Source organism: Solea solea, chromosome 7 (genome assembly GCF_958295425.1).
Source record: "Solea solea chromosome 7, fSolSol10.1, whole genome shotgun sequence".
Lineage (NCBI taxonomy): Eukaryota > Metazoa > Chordata > Actinopteri > Pleuronectiformes > Soleidae > Solea > Solea solea.
Genome location: NC_081140.1, coordinates 5,405,201 through 5,427,331, shown reverse-complemented (window position 1 = coordinate 5,427,331; position 22,131 = coordinate 5,405,201). Strand labels below are relative to the sequence as shown.

At 43.5% G+C, this 22,131-nt stretch overlaps 1 protein-coding gene and 1 non-coding gene across 5 annotated transcripts in view; one reads left to right on the top strand and one right to left on the bottom strand.

Annotated features, from left to right (window-relative positions):
- The window catches only part of LOC131462654 (kinase suppressor of Ras 1-like), a 47,117-nt gene that overhangs the window by 9,670 nt on the left and 15,316 nt on the right, over nt 1-22,131 (bottom strand). For all 4 annotated transcript variants that reach the window (XM_058634048.1, XM_058634047.1, XM_058634045.1 and 1 more), the window contains exons 2-10: nt 6,705-6,852; nt 5,794-6,145; nt 5,117-5,280; nt 4,956-5,022; nt 2,901-2,984; nt 2,744-2,805; nt 1,823-1,935; nt 1,531-1,705; nt 211-268 (exon numbers count right to left, since the gene is read on the bottom strand). In XM_058634048.1, the coding sequence (XP_058490031.1) occupies nt 211-268; nt 1,531-1,705; nt 1,823-1,935; nt 2,744-2,805; nt 2,901-2,984; nt 4,956-5,022; nt 5,117-5,280; nt 5,794-6,145; nt 6,705-6,786 (1,157 nt within the window). In that variant the 5' untranslated portion in view covers nt 6,787-6,852. The remainder of the gene's footprint in view (nt 1-210; nt 269-1,530; nt 1,706-1,822; nt 1,936-2,743; nt 2,806-2,900; nt 2,985-4,955; nt 5,023-5,116; nt 5,281-5,793; nt 6,146-6,704; nt 6,853-22,131) is intronic.
- Nucleotides 10,935-11,006, top strand: trnac-gca (transfer RNA cysteine (anticodon GCA)). Its single transcript has one exon. It is a non-coding gene; the product is annotated as a tRNA-Cys (tRNA).

Genomic DNA, 22,131 nt, shown 5'->3' with positions numbered 1-22,131 from the left:
TAAAGTACAATTTATTTATTAATATCCACAAACATACTAATCTTTCAAATAGGTGCTTTAGAATTGTTTCATAAATGTGTTGAGGATATCTTTCAGTGTAAAGAGTAATTTGCCAGTGCCCTCTGGTGGCCAACATAGAACACATATTTGGAAGCTTGTTTTTTTTTTGTTTTTTTTAAGGGTCTGTGTATCAGTGCTGGCGTCTCTTACCCAGAGTCATTGTGGCTGCTTGAATGTGGAACAGCAGCACTCATGGAAACAGGGACATCTGTTGGAAAACAAAGTTTAATTCATGGACAAACAGTCTAACCTCACAAGCACAGAGGTCTGCCCCATTTGTGGAGTTGGGGCTCCTGATTGGTTCAAGTGTTGTGGGAAACTGGAAAATGTTCTTCTTAAAATGTGCTGTCAGGGTCCCAAGACAGCTGTTTTAAACATTTTAAAAAACCTATTATGGTGTGGTTTGGGCAAAAGGTTACATCCTGACAAAGTCAGCACTTCTAAGAGCTTCCAAAAGATGCAGCCAGCTGAGTCATTTCATTGTGCATTTAGTAATTTAGTCATTAGTAACAGCAATCATCCACTCATGCTTACTCATCTAAAGCAGCTGTGTCCACTTCAGCAGTTTAATATCGCTCAAACTAAAAAAATAAAAACATATCCACAATCACTTCTGACTTGCATGTTTCCATATGAAGCTTTGTGGTTGTTCTGCAAGCTGGTATTGTCTATGTATTAGAAAGGGATGTGTTTCTGATACAAGGTTACAAACACATGCCAGGACAAACACATTCTAAAAACAGACCACATGGATGGTCACAGCATCACAGTGTGTGTGAGACCCTGTTCAGACCAGTCTCCATTGATCCAATCATAAGTGGACAAGACTAAGATGAGTTCTGAATGCATCCAGTGGGTCTGTCTAGAGATCAAAGCACACAACTATAGTCATAGGTGGTTTGGGGAAAAATGTGCCTCATATGTGTAAACACAACCCATCCTCAAGATAGAGATCAGAGACCTCCTCAGCTCCTCCTATTTTGTTTAATGGTTAAAATTAGAGGTTGACAGAGTAATTCTTTTAACCAATCAAGCAGCTCTGATAGGTATAGAGATCAGAGACCTCCTCAGCTCCTCCTATTTTGTTTAATGGTTAAAATTAGAGGTTGACAGAGTAATTCTTTTAACCAATCAAGCAGCTCTGATAGGTACTGGCAAACACTAGCTCCAACAGTGCCCAGTGGCTGCACTGCTTCAGACCATGATCCACGGCCCTGGATGTCACAGGCTAAATCCATCCATCCATCCATCTTCTACCACTTTATCCTCCACATGAGGGTCATGGGGGGGGAATATGCAATATCCCGCACACACAGGGAGAATATGCAAACTCCATATATTTCCATTATCTTGAAATATAGGTAATGTCAGGCGAGAGCAGATTGACTTGTGATCGGATCAATTATGAAAGGATGTTATGGCAAATGGGGCTTGAGTGACACCAGTGAGTGACAGGGTGAGGCTGCTGACCTGGGAAGTTGAAGCGATTGTCGCTGGAGCCCCGTGGAGAAGGGTTGGCAGGTGGGGTGGCGCTGACGCTTGGGGGGTTACTCTGCTGCAGATGTGCGGGAGAGGAGGGTGTGGAGGAGGTGGCTGATGACGGGTTACTGCTGGAATCCAGCTGGTTCAAAGTGGCGGGAGGCTCCTGTGAACACACACACACACACACACACACAGTTTATTCCAGTGCACTGACGTCATCTCAGTCGTACATCTCTAATCATGTAATCAGTCGTCTTCAGGTAGTAAAAACTCTTCTCACCCTTTTGTTTATTGCCTTTGGCAAAGTGCCATATTGCAGTGGGATCTCTGCTGTGTGATCAATCCGATTATTGATATCTGAGGGCACTGATTCTGCCCTGCGCATCCTTGGCACTGCGAGTCACATTCAAGAATTACAACATTTCACATCACATGGAACAATACAGGAATAATTCACACATCTCAGGGGAAACTAATGTGAGCAAATGCATCATTTTCATGAATGAAACATGCAAACAGACACATAAAGACACATAAATCAATGAATTATTGGTCAGACATCATACTGACTAAGGATTGCTTTGAGAGATCGCTGATTGTTGAGCCTCATTTTTAGGTGGTTAACATTGTGGGATGGAGGCTCTCTGTTCTGAGCCCCTCCCACCAGATGAGCAAGGACTGCTGCACACACTTTATATGTGACAGATGACCCGTCTCCATCTCTGAAATCCACACTGAAATATGATTTATTGCTGACTTAACTGACTTTTTCCTTTTTGTGGGGTTGATTTGCAGCATGGACACTTGTTGCTAATGCTGGAACGGTGACCTTTCCACCAAAAAGGACGTGTATGCCCCGCTGCTTACAGGAGCACTCTTTCTTTCTCTCATCTCTAAAAATACTCCATCCACATTGAAATATCATTTATTTCATGAATTGTCTGACTTTTTCCCCCCTTTGTTTAGGTTGATTTGCAGCCTTGACACTTGTTGCCAAAGCTGGAATGGCGACCTTTCTGGGAACAGAGTCTAGAGGAGGTGCAGAAGTCTAGTTCTCGCTCAGATCACTTGGGTTATTATTATTATTATTATTATTATTATAATATGTAATGCACCTGTTATCTGCTGAAGATGACTGGCTTGATTTAAATCTACCACAGTTCAAATAAAAAAAAAAAACATGATGTTGAATGTTGCTTACATGTTAGAAATGAAATCCGACATGAAGGAGCATCTTTGGTGCATTTGTTGTGGCACTTTAACCTGTGAACAGATGATGTGATGACTTGTGAGACCACAGCATGCACGACGGTGAACAGACAGACAGAGTGGGGCAGATCTTATTTGCCGTCTCTTACTTGCAGTGCTTGCACTTTACACCAAACATCATGCTCCTGTGACACACTTGGCACGTCTGTGAGAGCCAAGACTTGGTGGAAAACCTACAAAGGAACAGATAAGTGTTATAGATCTAAGATACCTTTGACATGCATGCTCCCACTGTTCTGTTAGCAGTTAGACCAGTTACTGTTTACACCAAACATAAAACCAGGTGATGTTCAGTATCTGTCTGCAAGTGTAGACAGGTTTCAGGTTCTACCGCTGCATCTTTGCATTAGTAGCATTTAACCTTTGTTTTGAAGTTGCCTCAGGGAGTGTTTATGTATCAGTGAATTTAAAATGACCACAACAAAACGTTTTGTAGCACACATGGTTTCCTTTCTTTTCTTCTCACATGTGAATGTTTTATTGAGCTTAATATTTAATTCTGTTACAGGTTACACTTCATTCTGCATGTATCAATGTCCGTCTGGCCCTGTGGGGAGAAAAGTTGCCCACTCTATTTCTGTGAGTGAGAGCTGGGGGTGGATGTGGTGGGCTGAGTCTGATGAAGTGCAGATTAAACACAATACATGACCTTTACTTTTTATCAGGTTTGTCCAACTCTGTGCTTCTAAGACAAAACGTATGGTTTGGTTTATTTTTAGAACTCAGATTCTACAACTTCCTATGGTGCCACCTCAGGGCAGGTGGTGACCCTGAGACAATATTGCTGAGCTAAACAATAACTGAGTGCAGGTTTAACACCACATTAACCAGTGATCACAGCCAGTGCAGGAAATATTGTAGTTTACAGCAGGTTTGTGAGAAAAACAGGCCACAAACCCAATGAAACCCAATGTATTTTTATCATGCAGTTGATGAAGACTGATATGATATTAAATAAATATTTATTTGGTGAAATAAACAGTGGTTCAGACCCTGAGCACTCTGCATTGTTCAGATTCCTGGTTTCTTATAAAACCACAGCACCGAGTCCACAGCGGTTCATAGCAGCGGGCTCAGTGTGTCTCAGTGTGACAGCTAAGCGAGTCATACTGTCTGTTCCTGGTCGACTATCATAGGGAGTTCACAGGAAACCACAGCAATGATAGTGGAACATTCCAAAATAGTTTGTGGGGGTGTTTGTTTGTAGAAGCAACACACAGCAAATGTGTTCTTGTGGGTTCATCTTGGCCAGTGACACAAACAATTGATAAAAGTAGTTTCTATTTAAAATCGGTTGTGGTTCATGTCAGAGAGGTGAATTTACTGTTGTGGTTAAAGGGCTAGTTCAGGTTTTTGTAAAGTTTGGTTGTTTGAGGTCCTGACTCATCATGACTGACTGCACCACTGTTTTTAAAACAGCCTGCGACACAGAAACTCACTCTCATTGATAACATGGCAACCAGTAGAGTAGAGCTGCAACTAAATCTGTCGATTACTTACTCGATTAATCGATTAATCGTTTGGTCCATAAAATATCAGAAAACCTTAAAAAAGGTTGATCGGTGTTCGTCCAACCTGGAAATGATGATGTTCTCAAATGTCTTGTTTAGTCCACAAACCAAAATTATTAACTTTTAATGATTTCTTTGTTATTCAGAGTAAAGCAATTAAGAATATTCAAATTTAAGAAACTTAAACAATCGTAAATCTTGTTTTAATCATGAAAAAAGCTTCAAACCGATTCATCGATTATCAAAATAGTTGTCGATTCATTTAGTAATCGATTAATAATCGATTGATCGTTTCAGCTCTACAGTAGAGACAGAAGGAAGAACAGGTTTTAAAGAGCTCACCATATATGCCTGCTCAAGTCTTTGAAGTTAATGACACACACAAGCTACTGCTACCTCCATCATTGAGATTTAAGAGTTTCAGTTTCCAGATAAAAAGGCTGTCTATCAGCATGAAAAAGCCCTGAGCAAACACTAAGAATCACTAATGGCTGTCACAATATAGACATTTAACACAGATTTGAACAATAGATTTCACAGACAACTGCTTCAGGCATTCAAAAATATCATTATTATAACCTTTCACACTTTTATTAAGCTCTTTTGTATTTTTGGAGCATCACGGTGACTGACCTGTGTGTTATGGCCAGGCCAATGTCTCTCCTCATCGTCTGAGGGGAACCTCTGGTCATGGTCATATCTGTGCCGAGCAAAAACAGCACACAATGGAAACAGGAAACCCAGAAGCATCATTAGAGCAGAAATTCAGCCACAGCGTCTTCACGAGGACTCACTGTCCAGCAGGTTGGGGACGGCGGACATCGTGTATGGCGCCGAGGCCGGAACAGGACCCGGCGTTCGGGCGGACAGCAGCGGCGAGCGTAGCGCAGAATCCTCGGGACTGTTGCCGCTGCCGTTGATCTGAAGCATAGCCAACACTTTGTTCTTCTTACAAATTCTACACAGAAGGAGAGAAAGGAGAGCACTCACTGCGAGAGCTCAGATACTGTAGTCCACCTCATCCTGTGAAGACAAACAACTGTTGTTGTTTTCAACAGTTGAAAACTAATTGTTGGATTAGTCCATTCTGACTTGATAATTAATGCAAATATAAATCTTGCATGTGGTTATTTCTGCAGTCTTTTTAAAGCTCAGTGTGTAACTTTTGTTCCTAATGTTGCTACACCCCCATCAGACTGACCCTATGACTCAGAGAACCAGGATTCATTCCTTAACCTGAGGCTCTCTTGTTTGACCTCACTCATGTTTCACAAAGCAGGGGTAGTTTCTTCTGCAGTTTCACTTTATTAGCATAGCTGTTATGCTTCTGATGCATCACTCTACTCCAACTTTAAAGCTTTAGAGATGTCACGTGAACAGCAAGGCCGTTATAACAGACACGTTCATAACATCCAAGGTTAGTTTGTTCATTTACATAAGAAATCTGCTATAGTTGAATTCTAAAACCCACTTGTTTGAGGTGGGCTCTTCGATGCGGTTGGCGAGCTGCGACTCTTGACTCTTGCACCTCGTCATTGCGATGCCGGGGAAGAGCTGCAGCAATTTGCGAGGAGGCGGAGGAGACGTGTGCGATTGCCTCGCGGTGCGCGTCTTTGACACCTGAGTGGCCGGAGGGGTGACTGGCTCCGGGGTGAAGACGTCAATTGCTTCATCTGGCGTTATGCACAGTCTTTGGTCATATGAACAAGGGGCCACTGATATGGAGATGGAGGGGCCTCGGCTGCTGGCAGGCTGCAGGGGCAACGAGCTAGTGGAAGAGAAGACATCGCTGTCCTGTTGGAGGTCAGGCTTCACGTCACCTCCTGCAAAAAGACATGACAACCTTTGTGTCCCAGCATTTTCCCCACAAAACCAAATCCTGGTGAGAATACCACTAGACAGGCTTGACCAGCTCAAATAAAAGCCACAGAGAGCGTCAGCATTTTTAGCTCGCAGGAACACAGCTGCTGGTCTACTGTTGCTTCATTTGGTAAGTTCCAAAAATCCAAATGAAGAATTTTAAACACAGAAGACACAGAATAACACATTTGATCTCCCTGATAGAGGCAGCAGTGGAATCAGGTTTTTCTCATGCGCCTGTTAAGATGTTTTTCATGTACCACTGATTCAAAACAACAGTGCTACATATATACTGCAGTAAAGTGTGTTCTTAAATAGTAAAACTCAAGAAACATGAAACAATGAACTAGCAGGCTCCTGCACAAACACCTCTGCCTCTAATTAGAGATTTAGATATTATAAAATTAGCATCATGACAATGACAGAAGTTGAGATTCTGAATGACTGCTTGTTTTTGAAGCAGTTGCGGTTGAGTGACGCTTTCACACACACACACACACACGGCCAGCTAAGTGTGCGTACCTGTTTCATCCGCACTCTTCAGGCAGGAAAGGGCGGCAGTGAGGCGGGAGCGATCCTCCGAGTTTGAGCCCAGGCGTCTCATCGTGTCCTGCAGCTCAGAGCTGGACGTCTGCAGCACGCAGTCCACTGAGGGCTTCCCTGTTGCAGCCTGTAGGAGGACAAGCGGGACATCACCATCACTGATTTACAAGACAACACGCAACTGCAACGAGCAAAGCTGTTATTACTGTAATCAGCAGGATACGAAGTCTAATCAGTGTTTATGTCTATGTGCTTCTTTTCCCTGGTTATAACCATCAATGCCCTAAAATAGTACCAGTCCCTGCACTTAAGTTCAATAAATCAAATGTGATCTGATTATACATCAATCATAACCAGTGGGAACTTTAGTTATTTCAATGATCTTCACATAACAAGAGTGTAAAGTGGGTTGAAATGGACTCCTACACGTCCTCAGCCCTCAGCTTCAGCACTGAGTCCCATACTCTTCAACCTCTACACCCATTACTGCACCCCTACTCGCTCCAGTAACACCATCATTCAATCAGCAGATGACACCACCGCTGTCATGCAGCTCATTTCAGAGGGGATGAGTTTTTAACACCGCCAAAACAAGAGCTGGTCATAGACCTAAGGAAAAAAAATGAAAAAAGATAACGGGGAATGTGTGGAGAGGGTCTCAGTCTTTAGTCACTTCCTGTTTGTGGGGCACGTGGACGAGGACTTAGACCTAGAGCGCTAACACAACAGCAGAGACTCCACTTCCCAGTGCTCGTCAGGAGAAACCACCTCAAACAGAAACTGCTTGTTGCTCCCTTCAGCTCAGCTGCTCCATAGGAAGCATGTTGTCTTAACACCTCTGTGTGTGGTTTGCCGGCCACACAGTAACAGAGAGGAAAGTTCTCCAGTGGGTCGTCACCAGCACCCAGAAGGTCGTCTCTCTCCCTCTCCACTCCTTGGAAGAACTATACAGTTCCCAAACCCCAGACTGTTTTTAAACTGCGTCAGTTGAGGTCAATAAAGACTTGAACCAACATGCATTTATTAATATGTATTATTTATTGACTATTTCTCAGGGAAATGATGGAGAAATGATGGAGCATGATGGTGAGAGGTCTCTAAGCTCACATCATGTTATTGTAGGTTTCCATTGACTGGATGCATGCGCTCCATACAGTGTTTACAGCCACAGACAGGGACCATCCGTCCACAGCAAACAATGCATGACTGTTAGAAAACCAAAAGCCCTTTATAGTCTACTGACCATTGAGTGAACTGAAGTTTTTCAGGAATAGTATGTCAGATTTTCAACATCCTCACTACATCGCACTCAATTGGCAACCAATTGCGATGTCACCTGTGAAAAGGTTCCTCGTTCCGTTTCACCTGCCCATACTCCAGAGTGATTGATTAGATGTGTGTGAAAATACTAAGGCAGGTGTTGGAATTATGTTTTTCATTAATAGTTCATGTTTATTTTCATAGTAACATAATGATATTTCACGTTTCTGTTGCAGGATATAGGATATTGAGTTCTGGCTGTTCCAGTTCACCCACCTTTACCTCATGCAATGGTGCAGTCTGATTAGGGTGGGGCTAGGAGGGGTATAAGAAGCCACTTGGACATTGCATGATGGGGGAGAGTGTTGCAGCTTACTGTGAGCCTGTGTGACGTCATTTTTCAATTTGTTTCGTAAATTTTTTAGGATTGTTTTTGCTTCTGCTTCTTTCTTTTTTTAATTTTTCGGTGCATGAACATGTGTTTACTGAGCCCTTCTTCAAGCAAAGCATCAGTTTAATTACCTCCAGCGCTGCAAGCCACACTGATTTATGTAGCAGTACTACTACTACGGTTACATCACCCATATAAATCTGAACTCCTCTTTTAAAGCCTTGAGATTCATGATTAGAATCTCTCTCAGGTGACCAAAAAAAAAAAACACTGAGTCAAGTGAAACTAACAACCTGAAACTGGGTCAGGGTGTGAACGACCTAGATCATTCCTCTGGAAAGGTAATCAGCTCACAGAGGACAAATACCTGAAGTTTCCCACCAGTCACAGGCTTCTCGGATGAGGTGAAACTGATCGATTGAGTCCAGTTCTCTATTATCTATAATCTCTTGAATGACTGAGAAAACCTTTGCAGACAACACTGACATCAGCATCATGATTTGTCATGAAAATCATTTTTCTATTCCAAGTGCATTGTGATAGATAGAAGATAAAGACAGAGGAAAAACAGCATTTAAAAGCATTAACCAAAGTCAAAGACTCACCCCTCTGCCTTTGACTGGCTACTCCCTTCTAGACATGTACTAACACTGAATATTAGCCAAACTATGATGCTCACCAGTGCTACAAACTTGTCATGGCTTAGCTCTCGTTGGTGTTCCTGATTACTGTAAAGCATCAAAGCAAAAACTCAATCTAATGCAATGCAAAGAGAGTAAGTCACAAATGTTTAATCCAAGTTTCAGATCCTTTGTGGTTCGCCTGGTTCTCCACTAACCACTAACCAGAAGAACAGTGGTTTAACGCCTGCTTCCTCCAGTCTTTGTGCCAAAGTGGACGAGACATGTTGTCTGGTCATCAAAACTAGACAGTGTCCTGTAAACACAGATCATTTACCAGGCCAGAGATAACTTTGTGATAAAGCTGCAGATCAAACCCCTACAGGACGGCAGAGGAGCTGGAGGCACGTTTATTAGACACAGGAGTGTTGGCTCACTGTTTACTGTGTTAATACACAAACAGGACTCATATGATCGAGTCATGGAAGAATACATAACCTCTCACCTCGCCACAAAAGTCAACGTCTGAAGACTGCAAAGCAAAGTCTGGAAAAGTCAGTGGCATTTTGGAGATTTTGGAGCTGCAGAATTTTTACTTTATTGGTCATTCAGTTCTTTGGCTCTTTGGCACGATGTCCTAAGGAGGCTGTCCAAACTTTTGCACCAGTTACAATAAGTGTTCTCTACTCTACTCTACGTTTCTCATTTATCTCTTTTCATCCAGGTGAATACCCCACACGTGTGTGTGTGTTCATTTGAAACACAGACTCAAAGCTCTGACAGGCAGCACAGGTGTGGACTGGGATGTCAGACTATTTCTTCAAAGTGATATGGCACAAGAGACAGAGAGACAGGAATAAATCTTACATGTGACACATGGGCACAGACATCATTTCCATTGAAAAACAGTGCTTTGGGTCTACAGCAGGTTCAGTCAGGCATTGTTTTCTGAACCTTGATGTAAGACCGATTCCTGGAATCAGCTGGTAGACTGTGAAAACAAGTTTATTCTACACCGCTTCTAATTTACTGGAATGTGTTTTCTCAACCTTGGCTGTGTGTGTGTGTGTGTGTGTGTGTGTGTGTGTGTGTGTGTGTGTGTGTGTGTGTGTGCATGCGCTCAGTGAAAAGAGAAGTGAAAAGGAATTGCCTTGTATCCAGGGAACTGGCTCTTTTTCTACACTCTGTCCAGTGTCTGTAGTAAGAGACATGGACACACTGGGACAACAACACTGTACTGTAGTGCTGGTTCACCTCTAATTACTCCTGGTGGCTGCACTGACAACATGTGATTGGTGCTCAGAATATTTAGAGTGAAACAACTTGGAACAATCTTACAAAGGCTATTACCCCCATCATAGTCACTTAAAGTCAATTGTCTATCTTTGTGCTGCACTTTTCTAGTCTAGATGGCCACTCAGCACCATCAAATGGTTGAAGTCTTGGGGGGAGGGCAATGTCACTGTGCCAATCTCAGCTGACATAGGGCATAGGGCAATAGGCGGGGTACACCCTGGACAGCCACACACATAGAGACAAAAAAAAACACTCATTCTCACACCTCCGGTCAATTTAGAGTGACCAATTTACCTAATTTACCCCATATTGCATGTTTTTGGACTGTGGGAGGAAGCTGGAGAAAACACACACACACACACACACACACACACACGGAGAACATGCAAGTCCATGCAGAAAGACCCTTGTTCCAACCGGGACTCGAAGCTGTGTCTTCGTGCTGCAAAGGCAAGAGCGCTAACTACTACACCAACCATGTGGCCCCTGGGCAAGAGCGCTAACTACTACACCAACCATGTGGCCCTTACTCTGTATCATCAGTAAATATTTTCCTAAGGAATTAATGGTCTCAATCACTAGTTCTGGGTCTTCCTCAATGGAACATGATGTTGATTTTGTAAATTATACACTTCTTAAGAAGGGGGTATAGCTCAGTGGTAGAGCATTTGACTGCAGATCAAGAGGTCTCTGGTTCAAATCCAGGTGCCCCCTGGTTTTGTTGCTGGTTCATGTCCCCACCAGGTCAAGCAAGGTGCTCCTAATTCTATGAAGGTAATAGAGGATGGGTTAAATGCAGAGAAAGAAATTCCCCTGCAAGACTAATTTATTTATTTATTCAGAGGATAAAGTAAGGCACATGAGTGGAGACTCGTGTGACTGTGATTGACAGCTGGTATCATCCAATAGTAGCCTGGTTGCAAAAGGTCAACCACATTGTGAATCTCAATGCATCAAAATGGGAGTTCAGATTCCCATGGGGAACGTCACAACCAGCTGCCACTCAACCAAAACACTGTGATGCTATCACCATGACAACACCTGTTGACATACGGACAAAAATAAGAAGTATAATGAAAAAAATAATAAACAAAACTGCCTCTGTGATGTCAACAGGACCACATTTAGCCATGATGACACACATCCACACGCCCATGCACACATACTCAAAAACAACACGAGTCACACAGGCAAATGACACCATAATACTGTGACAGAACTTTTTCCCCCAGTGGTTTAGTTTCATAGATACCAGGCAGAATGCTATATAACAACTGTTTTACATTCATAAAAGTTCAGTTAGTGCTGTGTGCACTGGAGGATGCTTGTGTGGGTCTCAATTATTACTACAACTATTATTAAAAAAGATGCTTGAAGATTACAGCATCTACTGAACAGCTGATTCATTCATTCTCTACTGCTAATCCTTAGAGTCGTGGAGAGACAACTGGAGCCAATCCCAACCAGGAGAGGTCACCAGCCTTTCACAGAGGACTGTGGGAGAAAAGTGCCTGAGTGCCCAGACACAAACACAGGAGGAACATGCAAACTCCACACATCCACAACCCTGGATCCATATGGGATTCTAACGTGGGACCTTCTGGTTGTGAGGCACACCACAGCAAACCACTTCACCCATGTGCGACCTGCTCCCCATTGAAAGACTGTTGATATGATGTTTCTTTTCTAAATATCTTTGCATGTCTCCCTCACAACTGTTGTAAAAACAAAGCTGAGGCATACCTTCACCTGAGAAGTGCCTGGGCACGCCTCAGCTGCCTGCGCTGAGACGAGACTAAAGCCCAAAGTGAAATGAAGAAAACGAGGAGAAGCACCGACAACAAGTTAGGACACTGACTGACTGACTGAGAGCAAACAGGAAAGAAAGACTTGCTTCTAATGCTGTGAATTTAAATCAGAAAGAGAAGCAGCTCTTCAACACTTGTTAGGGTTCGAGCAACAAGGTTGCAAGAAACCTATTGAAACTGGAAGGATTATTAGGGTTCGAGCAACAAGGTTGCAAGAAACCTATTGAAACTGGAAGGATTATTATTATTAGGGTTCGAGCAACAAGGTTGCAAGAAACCTATTGAAACTGGAAGGATTATTATTATTATTATTCTTATTATTCCTTAAAGTAAATCGCCTTTTTGAGGCCTTTCCCATACCCCAAAACTCACAGATTTTTGTGACCGCATCAATCGTGGTGTAAATTTACGTCTGAAAAAGGTTCGGGGAATGTGCGTCGAAAATTGAATGTGGGAGGGGCCAATAAGTGCGGCGCCACCTGTCCAAATTCACCATGACCAACACAATTATCGCACATGCCCGAAATTCGGTACACATGTGTAGTGGGTCAGGATGAAGAAAAAATTACATTATGACCATGATCCAAACCCAACAGGAAATCCGCCATCTTGGGTTGATTGGCCATTTTTTGGCGATTTTGGCGAATTCGCAGCAATGGTATTTGAACTAACTCCTCCTAAAGTTTTCATGCGATCGCCTTCAAACTTGGTGAGGTCCCTGTGGACCAGTTGAGGAGCTCACGGTATCAAAAGTTTTTGCAAATGTCGCACGGCGCACGAGATAGGGGGCGGCAAAGTTCGTGATGATTCTGATGTTTCGCATCAGAAAAACAAAACTCTTATAACTTTGCGATGGAAGGTTTGATCCGAACCAAACTTGCTATGATTGATGATGGGCCATGGCTGAAGACGTCTACGAAAAAACGGTGAAGTTTGAAAACAGCGCCTCCTTGTGGTGAAAGAAAATACACAAAAAATTTTTTTTTTTACGATTTCAGGAATAACTTTTACACAGATAATCGTACTGCACTCAAAATTGGTGACAACAGTCAAAACACATGGTAGATGATGCGTGATCAATATGACGACAAATCGTTTAACGGTGTTGCCATGGCAACGACGCAAAGTCGGATTTTTGGGACAAAAAATCAAACTGCTACAACTTCGTGAATCCTGGTCCGATCTGAACCAAACTTGCTAGGATTGATGATAGTCCGGCCCTAAAGACGTCTATATGAAAATATTCAATTTCGAAAACAGCGCCCCCTGGTGACAGTAGACAATATGACAGCTTGTATTTCAATTATCTCCTCCTAGAGCTTTTGTGCGATCACCTTCAAACTTGGTGAGATCAATGTGGACGAGTTGAGCATCAAAAGTTATCAAAAGCTTTTTAAAATATTGTATGGCGTACGAGATAGGGGGCGCCAAAATTGGAGATAATAATAATTTTTCATAACAGACAATGAAACTCTTATAACTTCGCGATGGAAGGTCTGATCCCAACCAAACTTGCTATAGTTGATGATGGTTAGTTGCTGAAGACGACTATGTTGCTGAAACGGTACATTTTGAAAACAGCGCCTCCTGGTGGTGGTAGAAAATTCTAAAAAAACAAACTGTTACAACTTTGCCAATCCTGGTCCGATCTGAACCAAACTTGCAAGGATTGATGACAGTCCGGCCCTGAACACGTCTATATGAAAATATTCATTTTCAAATACAGCGCCCCCTGGTGACAGCAGACAGAATTACATTTATAGTTTTTGATGCTGCTCCAACAGGGATTGTTGTATCCACTTGAAACTTAGTATGTGGGACCCCAGACCCTTCCTCAACATGTCCGTAAAAGGTCACCTCCCTACAGGAAGTGGAACGCCCGAAACAGGAAGTAAAGTCTTACATTGTCCGATTGACACGAAACTAGATATGTGAGTTACTGGACCTTCCCTGAACATGTTTACGGAGACGCCGTTGACCGAACAGGAAGTCGGCTATTTTAAACAGGAAGTGCCCTCTAACTTTGCCGTACGTTGTCCGATCTGCACAAAACCTTATATGTGACACCAGGGACCTGTCCTGAGCATGTCCGTAAAAGGTCACCTCCCTACAGGAAGTGGAACACCCGAAACAGGAAGTAAAGTCTTACATTGTCCGATCTGAACAAAACTTGATATGTAAGACAAGGGAACTTCCCTGAACACGTTTACGGAGACGAACAGGAAGTTGGCCATTTTAAACAGGAAGTGCCCTCTAACTTTGCCGTACGTTGTCCGATTTGCACGAAACCTTTTATGTGACACCAGGGACCTGTCCTGAGCATGTCTGCAAGAGATGACCTCCCAACAGGAAGTGGAATGCCCGAAACAGGAAGTAAACTCTAAGATTATCCGATCTGCACAAAACTTGATATTTAAGACAAGGGAAGTTCCCTGAACACGTTTACGGACACGCACTTGACCGAACAGGAAGTCTGCCGTTTTAAACAGGAAGTGCCCTATAACTTTGCCATACGTTGCCCGATCCCCCTCGAAATTTGGAACGACATGCGCGGGGACGCCGCTGAAAATAACTAGTTCTGAAAATAACTAGTACCGCGCGCGGTGAATGAACGGGTGAGAGCGCGAGGCACGCGGGGAGCCGTGGCACACGGCGACCCGCGTGGGTCGGCTCGAACCCGTTCAGAACCGCGCGCGGTACTAGTTATTTTTATTCTTATTATTCCTTAAAGTAAATCGCGTTTTTGAGGCCTTTCCCATACCCCAAAACTCACAGATTTTTGTGACCGCATCAATCGTGGTGTAAATTTACGTCTGAAAAAGGTTCGGGGAATGTGCGTCCAAAATTGAATGTGGGAGGGGCCAATAAGTGCGGCGCCACCTGTCCAAATTCACCATGACCAACACAAATATCGCACATGCACGAAATTCGGTACACATGTGTAGTGGGTCAGGATGAAGAAAAAATTACATTATGACCATGATCCAAACCCAACAGGAAATCCGCCATCTTGGGTTGATTGGCCATTTTTTGGCGATTTTGGCGAATTCGCAGCAATGGTATTTGAACTAACTCCTCCTAGAGTTTTCGTGCGATCTCCTTCAAACTTGGTGAGGTCCCTGTGGACCAGTTGAGGAGCTCACGGTATCAAGAGTTTTTTCAAATGTCGCATGGCGCACGAGATAGGGGGCGGCAAAGTTCGTGATGATTCTGATGTTTCGCATCAGAAAAACAAAACTCTTATAACTTTGCGATGGAAGGTCCGATCCGAACCAAACTTGCTATGATTGATGATGGGCCATGGCTGAAGACGTCTATGAAAAAACGGTGAAGTTTGAAAACAGCGCCTCCTTGTGGTGAAAGAAAATACACACAAAAAAAGTTTTTTTACGATTTCGGGAATAACTTTTACACAGATAATCGTACCGCACTGAAAATTGGTGACAACAGTCAAAACACATGGTAGATGATGCGTGATCAATATGACGACAAATCGTTTAACGGTGTTGCCATGGCAACGACGCAAAGTCGGATTTTTGGGACAAAAAATCAAACTGCTACAACTTCGCGAATCCTGGTCCGATCTGAACCAAACTTGCTAGGATTGATGATAGTCCGGCCCTAAAGACGTCTATATGAAAATATTAAATTTCGAAAACAGCGCCCCCTGGTGACAGCAGACAATATGACAGCTTGTATTTCAATTATCTCCTCCTAGAGCTTTTGTGCGATCACCTTCAAACTTGGTGAGATCAATGTGGACGAGTTGAGCATCAAAAGTTATCAAAAGCTTTTTAAAATATTGTATGGCGTACGAGATAGGGGGCGCCAAAATTGGAGATAATAATAATTTTTCATAACAGACAATGAAACTCTTATAACTTCGCGATGGAAGGTCTGATCCCAACCAAACTTGCTATAGTTGATGATGGTTAGTTGCTGAAGACGACTATGTTGCTGAAACGGTACATTTTGAAAACAGCGCCTCCTGGTGGTGGTAGAAAATTCTAAAAAAACAAACTGTTACAACTTTGCCAATCCTGGTCCGATCTGAACCAAACTTGCAAGGATTGATGACAGTCCGACCCTGAACACGTCTATATGAAAATATTCATTTTCAAATACAGCGCCCCCTGGTGACAGCAGACAGAATTACGTTTATAGTTTTTGATGCTGCTCCAACAGGGATTGTTGTATCCACTTGAAACTTAGTATGTGGGACCCCAGAGCCTTCCTCAACATGTCCGTAAAAGGTCACCTCCCTACAGGAAGTGGAACGCCCGAAACAGGAAGTAAAGTCTTACATTGTCCGATTGACACGAAACTAGATATGTGAGTTACTGGACCTTCCCTGAACATGTTTACGGAGACGCCGTTGACCGAACAGGAAGTCGGCCATTTTAAACAGGAAGTGCCCTCTAACTTTGCCGTACGTTGTCCGATCTGCACAAAACCTTATATGTGACACCAGGGACCTGTCCTGAGCATGTCCGTAAAAGGTCACCTCCCTACAGGAAGTGGAACGCCCGAAACAGGAAGTAAAGTCTTACATTGTCCGATTGACACGAAACTAGATATGTGAGTTACGGGACCTTCCCTGAACATGTTTCCGGAGACGAACAGGAAGTCGGCCATTTTAAACAGGAAGTGCCCTCTAACTTTGCCTTACGTTGTCCAATTTGCCCAAAATCTTATATGTGACACCAGGGACCTGTCCTGAGCATGTCCGTAAAAGGTCACCTCCCTACAGGAAGTGGAACGCCCGAAACAGGAAGTAAAGTCTTACATTGTCCGATTGACACGAAACTAGATATGTGAGTTACTGGACCTTCCCTGAACATGTTTACGGAGACGCCTTTGACCGAACAGGAAGTCGGCCATTTTAAACAGGAAGTGCCCTCTAACTTTGCCGTACGTTGTCCGATCTGCACAAAACCTTATATGTGACACCAGGGACCTGTCCTGAGCATGTCCGTAAAAGGTCACCTCCCTACAGGAAGTGGAACGCCCGAAACAGGAAGTAAAGTCTTACATTGTCCGATTGACACGAAACTAGATATGTGAGTTACGGGACCTTCCCTGAACATGTTTCCGGAGACGAACAGGAAGTCGGCCATTTTAAACAGGAAGTGCCCTCTAACTTTGCCTTACGTTGTCCAATTTGCCCAAAATCTTATATGTGACACCAGGGACCTGTCCTGAGCATGTCCGTAAAAGGTCACCTCCCTACAGGAAGTGGAACGCCCGAAACAGGAAGTAAAGTCTTACATTGTCCGATTGACACGAAACTAGATATGTGAGTTACTGGACCTTCCCTGAACATGTTTACGGAGACGCCTTTGACCGAACAGGAAGTCGGCCATTTTAAACAGGAAGTGCCCTCTAACTTTGCCGTACGTTGTCCGATCTGCACAAAACCTTATATGTGACACCAGGGACCTGTCCTGAGCATGTCCGTAAAAGGTCACCTCCCTACAGGAAGTGGAACGCCCGAAACAGGAAGTAAAGTCTTACATTGTCCGATCTGAACAAAACTTGATATGTAAGACAAGGGAACTTCCCTGAACACGTTTACGGAGACGAACAGGAAGTTGGCGATTTTAAACAGGAAGTGCCCTCTAACTCTGCCGTACGTTGTCCGATTTGCACGAAACCTTTTAATAGACACCAGGGACCTGTCCTGAGCATGTCTGCAAGAGATGACCTCCCAACAGGAAGTGGAATGCCCGAAACAGGAAGTAAACTCTAAGATTATCCGATCTGCACAAAACTTGATATGTAAGACAAGGGAAGTTCCCTGAACACGTTTACGTACACGCACTTGACCGAACAGGAAGTCTGCCATTTTAAACAGGAAGTGCCCTATAACTTTGTCATACGTTGCCCGATCCCCCTCGAAATTTGGAACGACATGCGCAGGGACGCCGCTGAAAATAACTAGTACTGAAAATAACTAGTACTGAAAATAACTAGTACCGCGCGCGGTGAATGAACGGGTGAGAGCGCGAGGCACGCGGGGAGCCGTGGCACACGGCGACCCGCGTGGGTCGGCTCGAACCCGTTCAGAACCGCGCGCGGTACTAGTTATTTTCATTATTATTATTATTATTCTTATTATTCCTTAAAGTAAATCGCCTTTTTGAGGCCTTTCCCATACCCCAAAACTCACAGATTTTTGTGACCGCATCAATCGTGGTGTAAATTTACGTCTGAAAAAGGTTCGGGGAATGTGCGTCAAAAATTGAATGTGGGAGGGGCCAATAAGTGCGGCGCCACCTGTCCAAATTCACCATGACCAACACAATTATCGCACATGCCCGAAATTCGGTACACATGTGTAGTGGGTCGGGATGAAGAAAAAATTACATTATGACCATGATCCAAACCCAACAGGAAATCCGCCATCTTGGGTTGATTGGCCATTTTTTGGCGATTTTGGCGAATTCGCAGCAATGGTATTTGAACTAACTCCTCCTAGAGTTTTCGTGCGATCACCTTCAAACTTGGTGAGGTCCCTGTGGACCAGTTGAGGAGCTCACGGTATCAAAAGTTTTTTCAAATGTCGCACGGCGCACGAGATAGGGGGCGGCAAAGTTCGTGATGATTCTGATGTTTCGCATCAGAAAAACAAAACTCTTATAACTTTGCGATGGAAGGTCCGATCCGAACCAAACTTGCTATGATTGATGATGGGCCATGGCTGAAGACGTCTATGAAAAAACGGTGAAGTTTGAAAACAGCGCCTCCTTGTGGTGAAAGAAAATACACAAAAAAAAAGTTTTTTTACGATTTCGGGAATAACTTTTACACAGATACTCGTACCGCACTCAAAATTGGTGACAACAGTCAAAACACATGGAAGATGATGCGTGATCAATATGACGACAAATCGTTTAACGGTGTTGCCATGGCAACGACGCAAAGTCGGATTTTTGGGACAAAAAATCAAACTGCTACAACTTCGTGAATCCTGGTCCGATCTGAACCAAACTTGCTAGGATTGATGATAGTCCGGCCCTAAAGACGTCTATATGAAAATATTAAATTTCGAAAACAGCGCCCCCTGGTGACAGTAGACAATATGACAGCTTGTATTTCAATTATCTCCTCCTAGAGCTTTTGTGCGATCACCTTCAAACTTGGTGAGATCAATGTGGACGAGTTGAGCATCAAAAGTTATCAAAAGCTTTTTAAAATATTGTATGGCGTACGAGATAGGGGGCGCCAAAATTGGAGATAATAATAATTTTTCATAACAGACAATGAAACTCTTATAACTTCGCGATGGAAGGTCTGATCCCAACCAAACTTGCTATAGTTGATGATGGTTAGTTGCTGAAGACGACTATGTTGCTGAAACGGTACATTTTGAAAACAGCGCCTCCTGATGGTGGTAGAAAATTCTAAAAAAACAAACTGTTACAACTTTGCCAATCCTGGTCCGATCTGAACCAAACTTGCAAGGATTGATGACAGTCCGGCCCTGAACACGTCTATATGAAAATATTCATTTTCAAATACAGCGCCCCCTGGTGAAAGCAGACAGAATTACATTTATAGTTTTTGATGCTGCTCCAACAGGGATTGTTGTATCCACTTGAAACTTAGTATGTGGGACCCCAGACCCTTCCTCAACATGTCCGTAAAAGGTCACCTCCCTACAGGAAGTGGAACGCCCGAAACAGGAAGTAAAGTCTTACATTGTCCGATTGACACGAAACTAGATATGTGAGTTACTGGACCTTCCCTGAACATGTTTACGGAGACGCCGTTGACCGAACAGGAAGTCGGCCATTTTAAACAGGAAGTGCCCTCTAACTTTGCCGTACGTTGTCCGATCTGCACAAAACCTTATATGTGACACCAGGGACCTGTCCTGAGCATGTCCGTAAAAGGTCACCTCCCTACAGGAAGTGGAACGCCCGAAACAGGAAGTAAAGTCTTACATTGTCCGATTGACACAAAACTAGATATGTGAGTTACGGGACCTTCCCTGAACATGTTTCCAGAGACGAACAGGAAGTTGGCCATTTTAAACAGGAAGTGCCCTCTAACTTTGCCGTACGTTGTCCGATTTGCACGAAACCTTTTATGTGACACCAGGGACCTATCCTGAGCATGTCTGCAAAAGATGACCTCCCAACAGGAAGTGGAATGCCCGAAACAGGAAGTAAACTCTAAGATTGTCCGATCTGAACAAAACTTGATATGTAAGACAAGGGAAGTTCCCTGAACACGTTTACGGACACGCATTTGACCGAACAGGAAGTCGGCCATTTTAAACAGGAAGAAGTGCCCTATAACTTTGCCATACGTTGCCCGATCCCCCCCGAAATTTGGATTGACATGCGCGGGGACGCCGCTGAAAATAACTAGTACTGAAAATAACTAGTACTGAAAATAACTAGTACCGCGCGCGGTGAATGAACGGGTGAGAGCGCGAGGCACGCGGGGAGCCGTGGCACACGGCGACCCGCGTGGGTCGGCTCGAACCCGTTCAGAACCGCGCGCGGTACTAGTTATTTTTATTATTATTATTCTTATTATTCCCCCAAATGAATTGCCTTTTTGAGGCCTTTCCCATACCCCAAAACTCACCAATTTTTGTGACCGCATCAATCCTGGTGTAAATTTACGTCTGAAAAAGGTTCGGGGAATGTGCGTCGAAAATTGAATGTGGGAGGGGCCAATAAGTGCGGCGCCACCTGTCCAAATTCACCATGACCAACACAAATATCGCACATGCACGAAATTCGGTACACATGTGTAGTGGGTCAGGATGAAGAAAAAATTACATTATGACCATGATCCAAACCCAACAGGAAATCCGCCATCTTGGGTTGATTGGCCATTTTTTGGCGATTTTGGCGAATTCGCAGCAATGGTATTTGAACTAACTCCTCCTAGAGTTTTCGTGCGATCACCTTCAAACTTGGTGAGGTCCCTGTGGACCAGTTGAGGAGCTCACGGTATCAAAAGTTTTTTCAAATGTCGCACGGCGCACGAGATAGGGGGCGGCAAAGTTCGTGATGATTCTGATGTTTCGCATCAGAAAAACAAAACTCTTATAACTTTGCGATGGAAGGTCCGATCCGAACCAAACTTGCTACCATTGATGATGGGCCATGGCTGAAGACGTCTATGAAAAAACGGTGAAGTTTGAAAACAGCGCCTCCTTGTGGTGAAAGAAAATACACAAAAAAAAAGTTTTTTTACAATTTCGGGAATAACTTTTACACAGATAATCGTACCGCACTGAAAATTGGTGACAACAGTCAAAACACATGGTAGATGATGCGTGATCAATATGACAACAAATCGTTTAACGGTGTTGCCATGGCAACGACGCAAAGTCGGATTTTTGGGACAAAAAATCAAACTGCTACAACTTCGTGAATCCTGGTCCGATCTGAACCAAACTTGCTAGGATTGATGATAGTCCGGCCCTAAAGACGTCTATATGAAAATATTAAATTTCGAAAACAGCGCCCCCTGGTGACAGCAGACAATATGACAGCTTGTATTTCAATTATCTCCTCCTAGAGCTTTTGTGCGATCACCTTCAAACTTGGTGAGATCAATGTGGACGAGTTGAGCATCAAAAGTTATCGAAAGCTTTTTAAAATATTGTATGGCGTACGAGATAGGGGGCGCCAAAATTGGAGATAATAATAATTTTTCATAACAGACAATGAAACTCTTATAACTTCGCGATGGAAGGTCTGATCCCAACCAAACTTGCTATAGTTGATGCTGGTTAGTTGCTGAAGACGACTATGTTGCTGAAACGGTACATTTTGAAAACAGCACCTCCTGGTGGTGGTAGAAAATTCTAAAAAAACAAACTGTTACAACTTTGCCAATCCTGGTCCGATCTGAACCAAACTTGCAAGGATTGATGACAGTCCGGCCCTGAACACGTCTATATGAAAATATTCATTTTCAAATACAGCGCCCCCTGGTGACAGCAGACAGAATTACATTTATAGTTTTTGATGCTGCTCCAACAGGGATTGTTGTATCCACTTGAA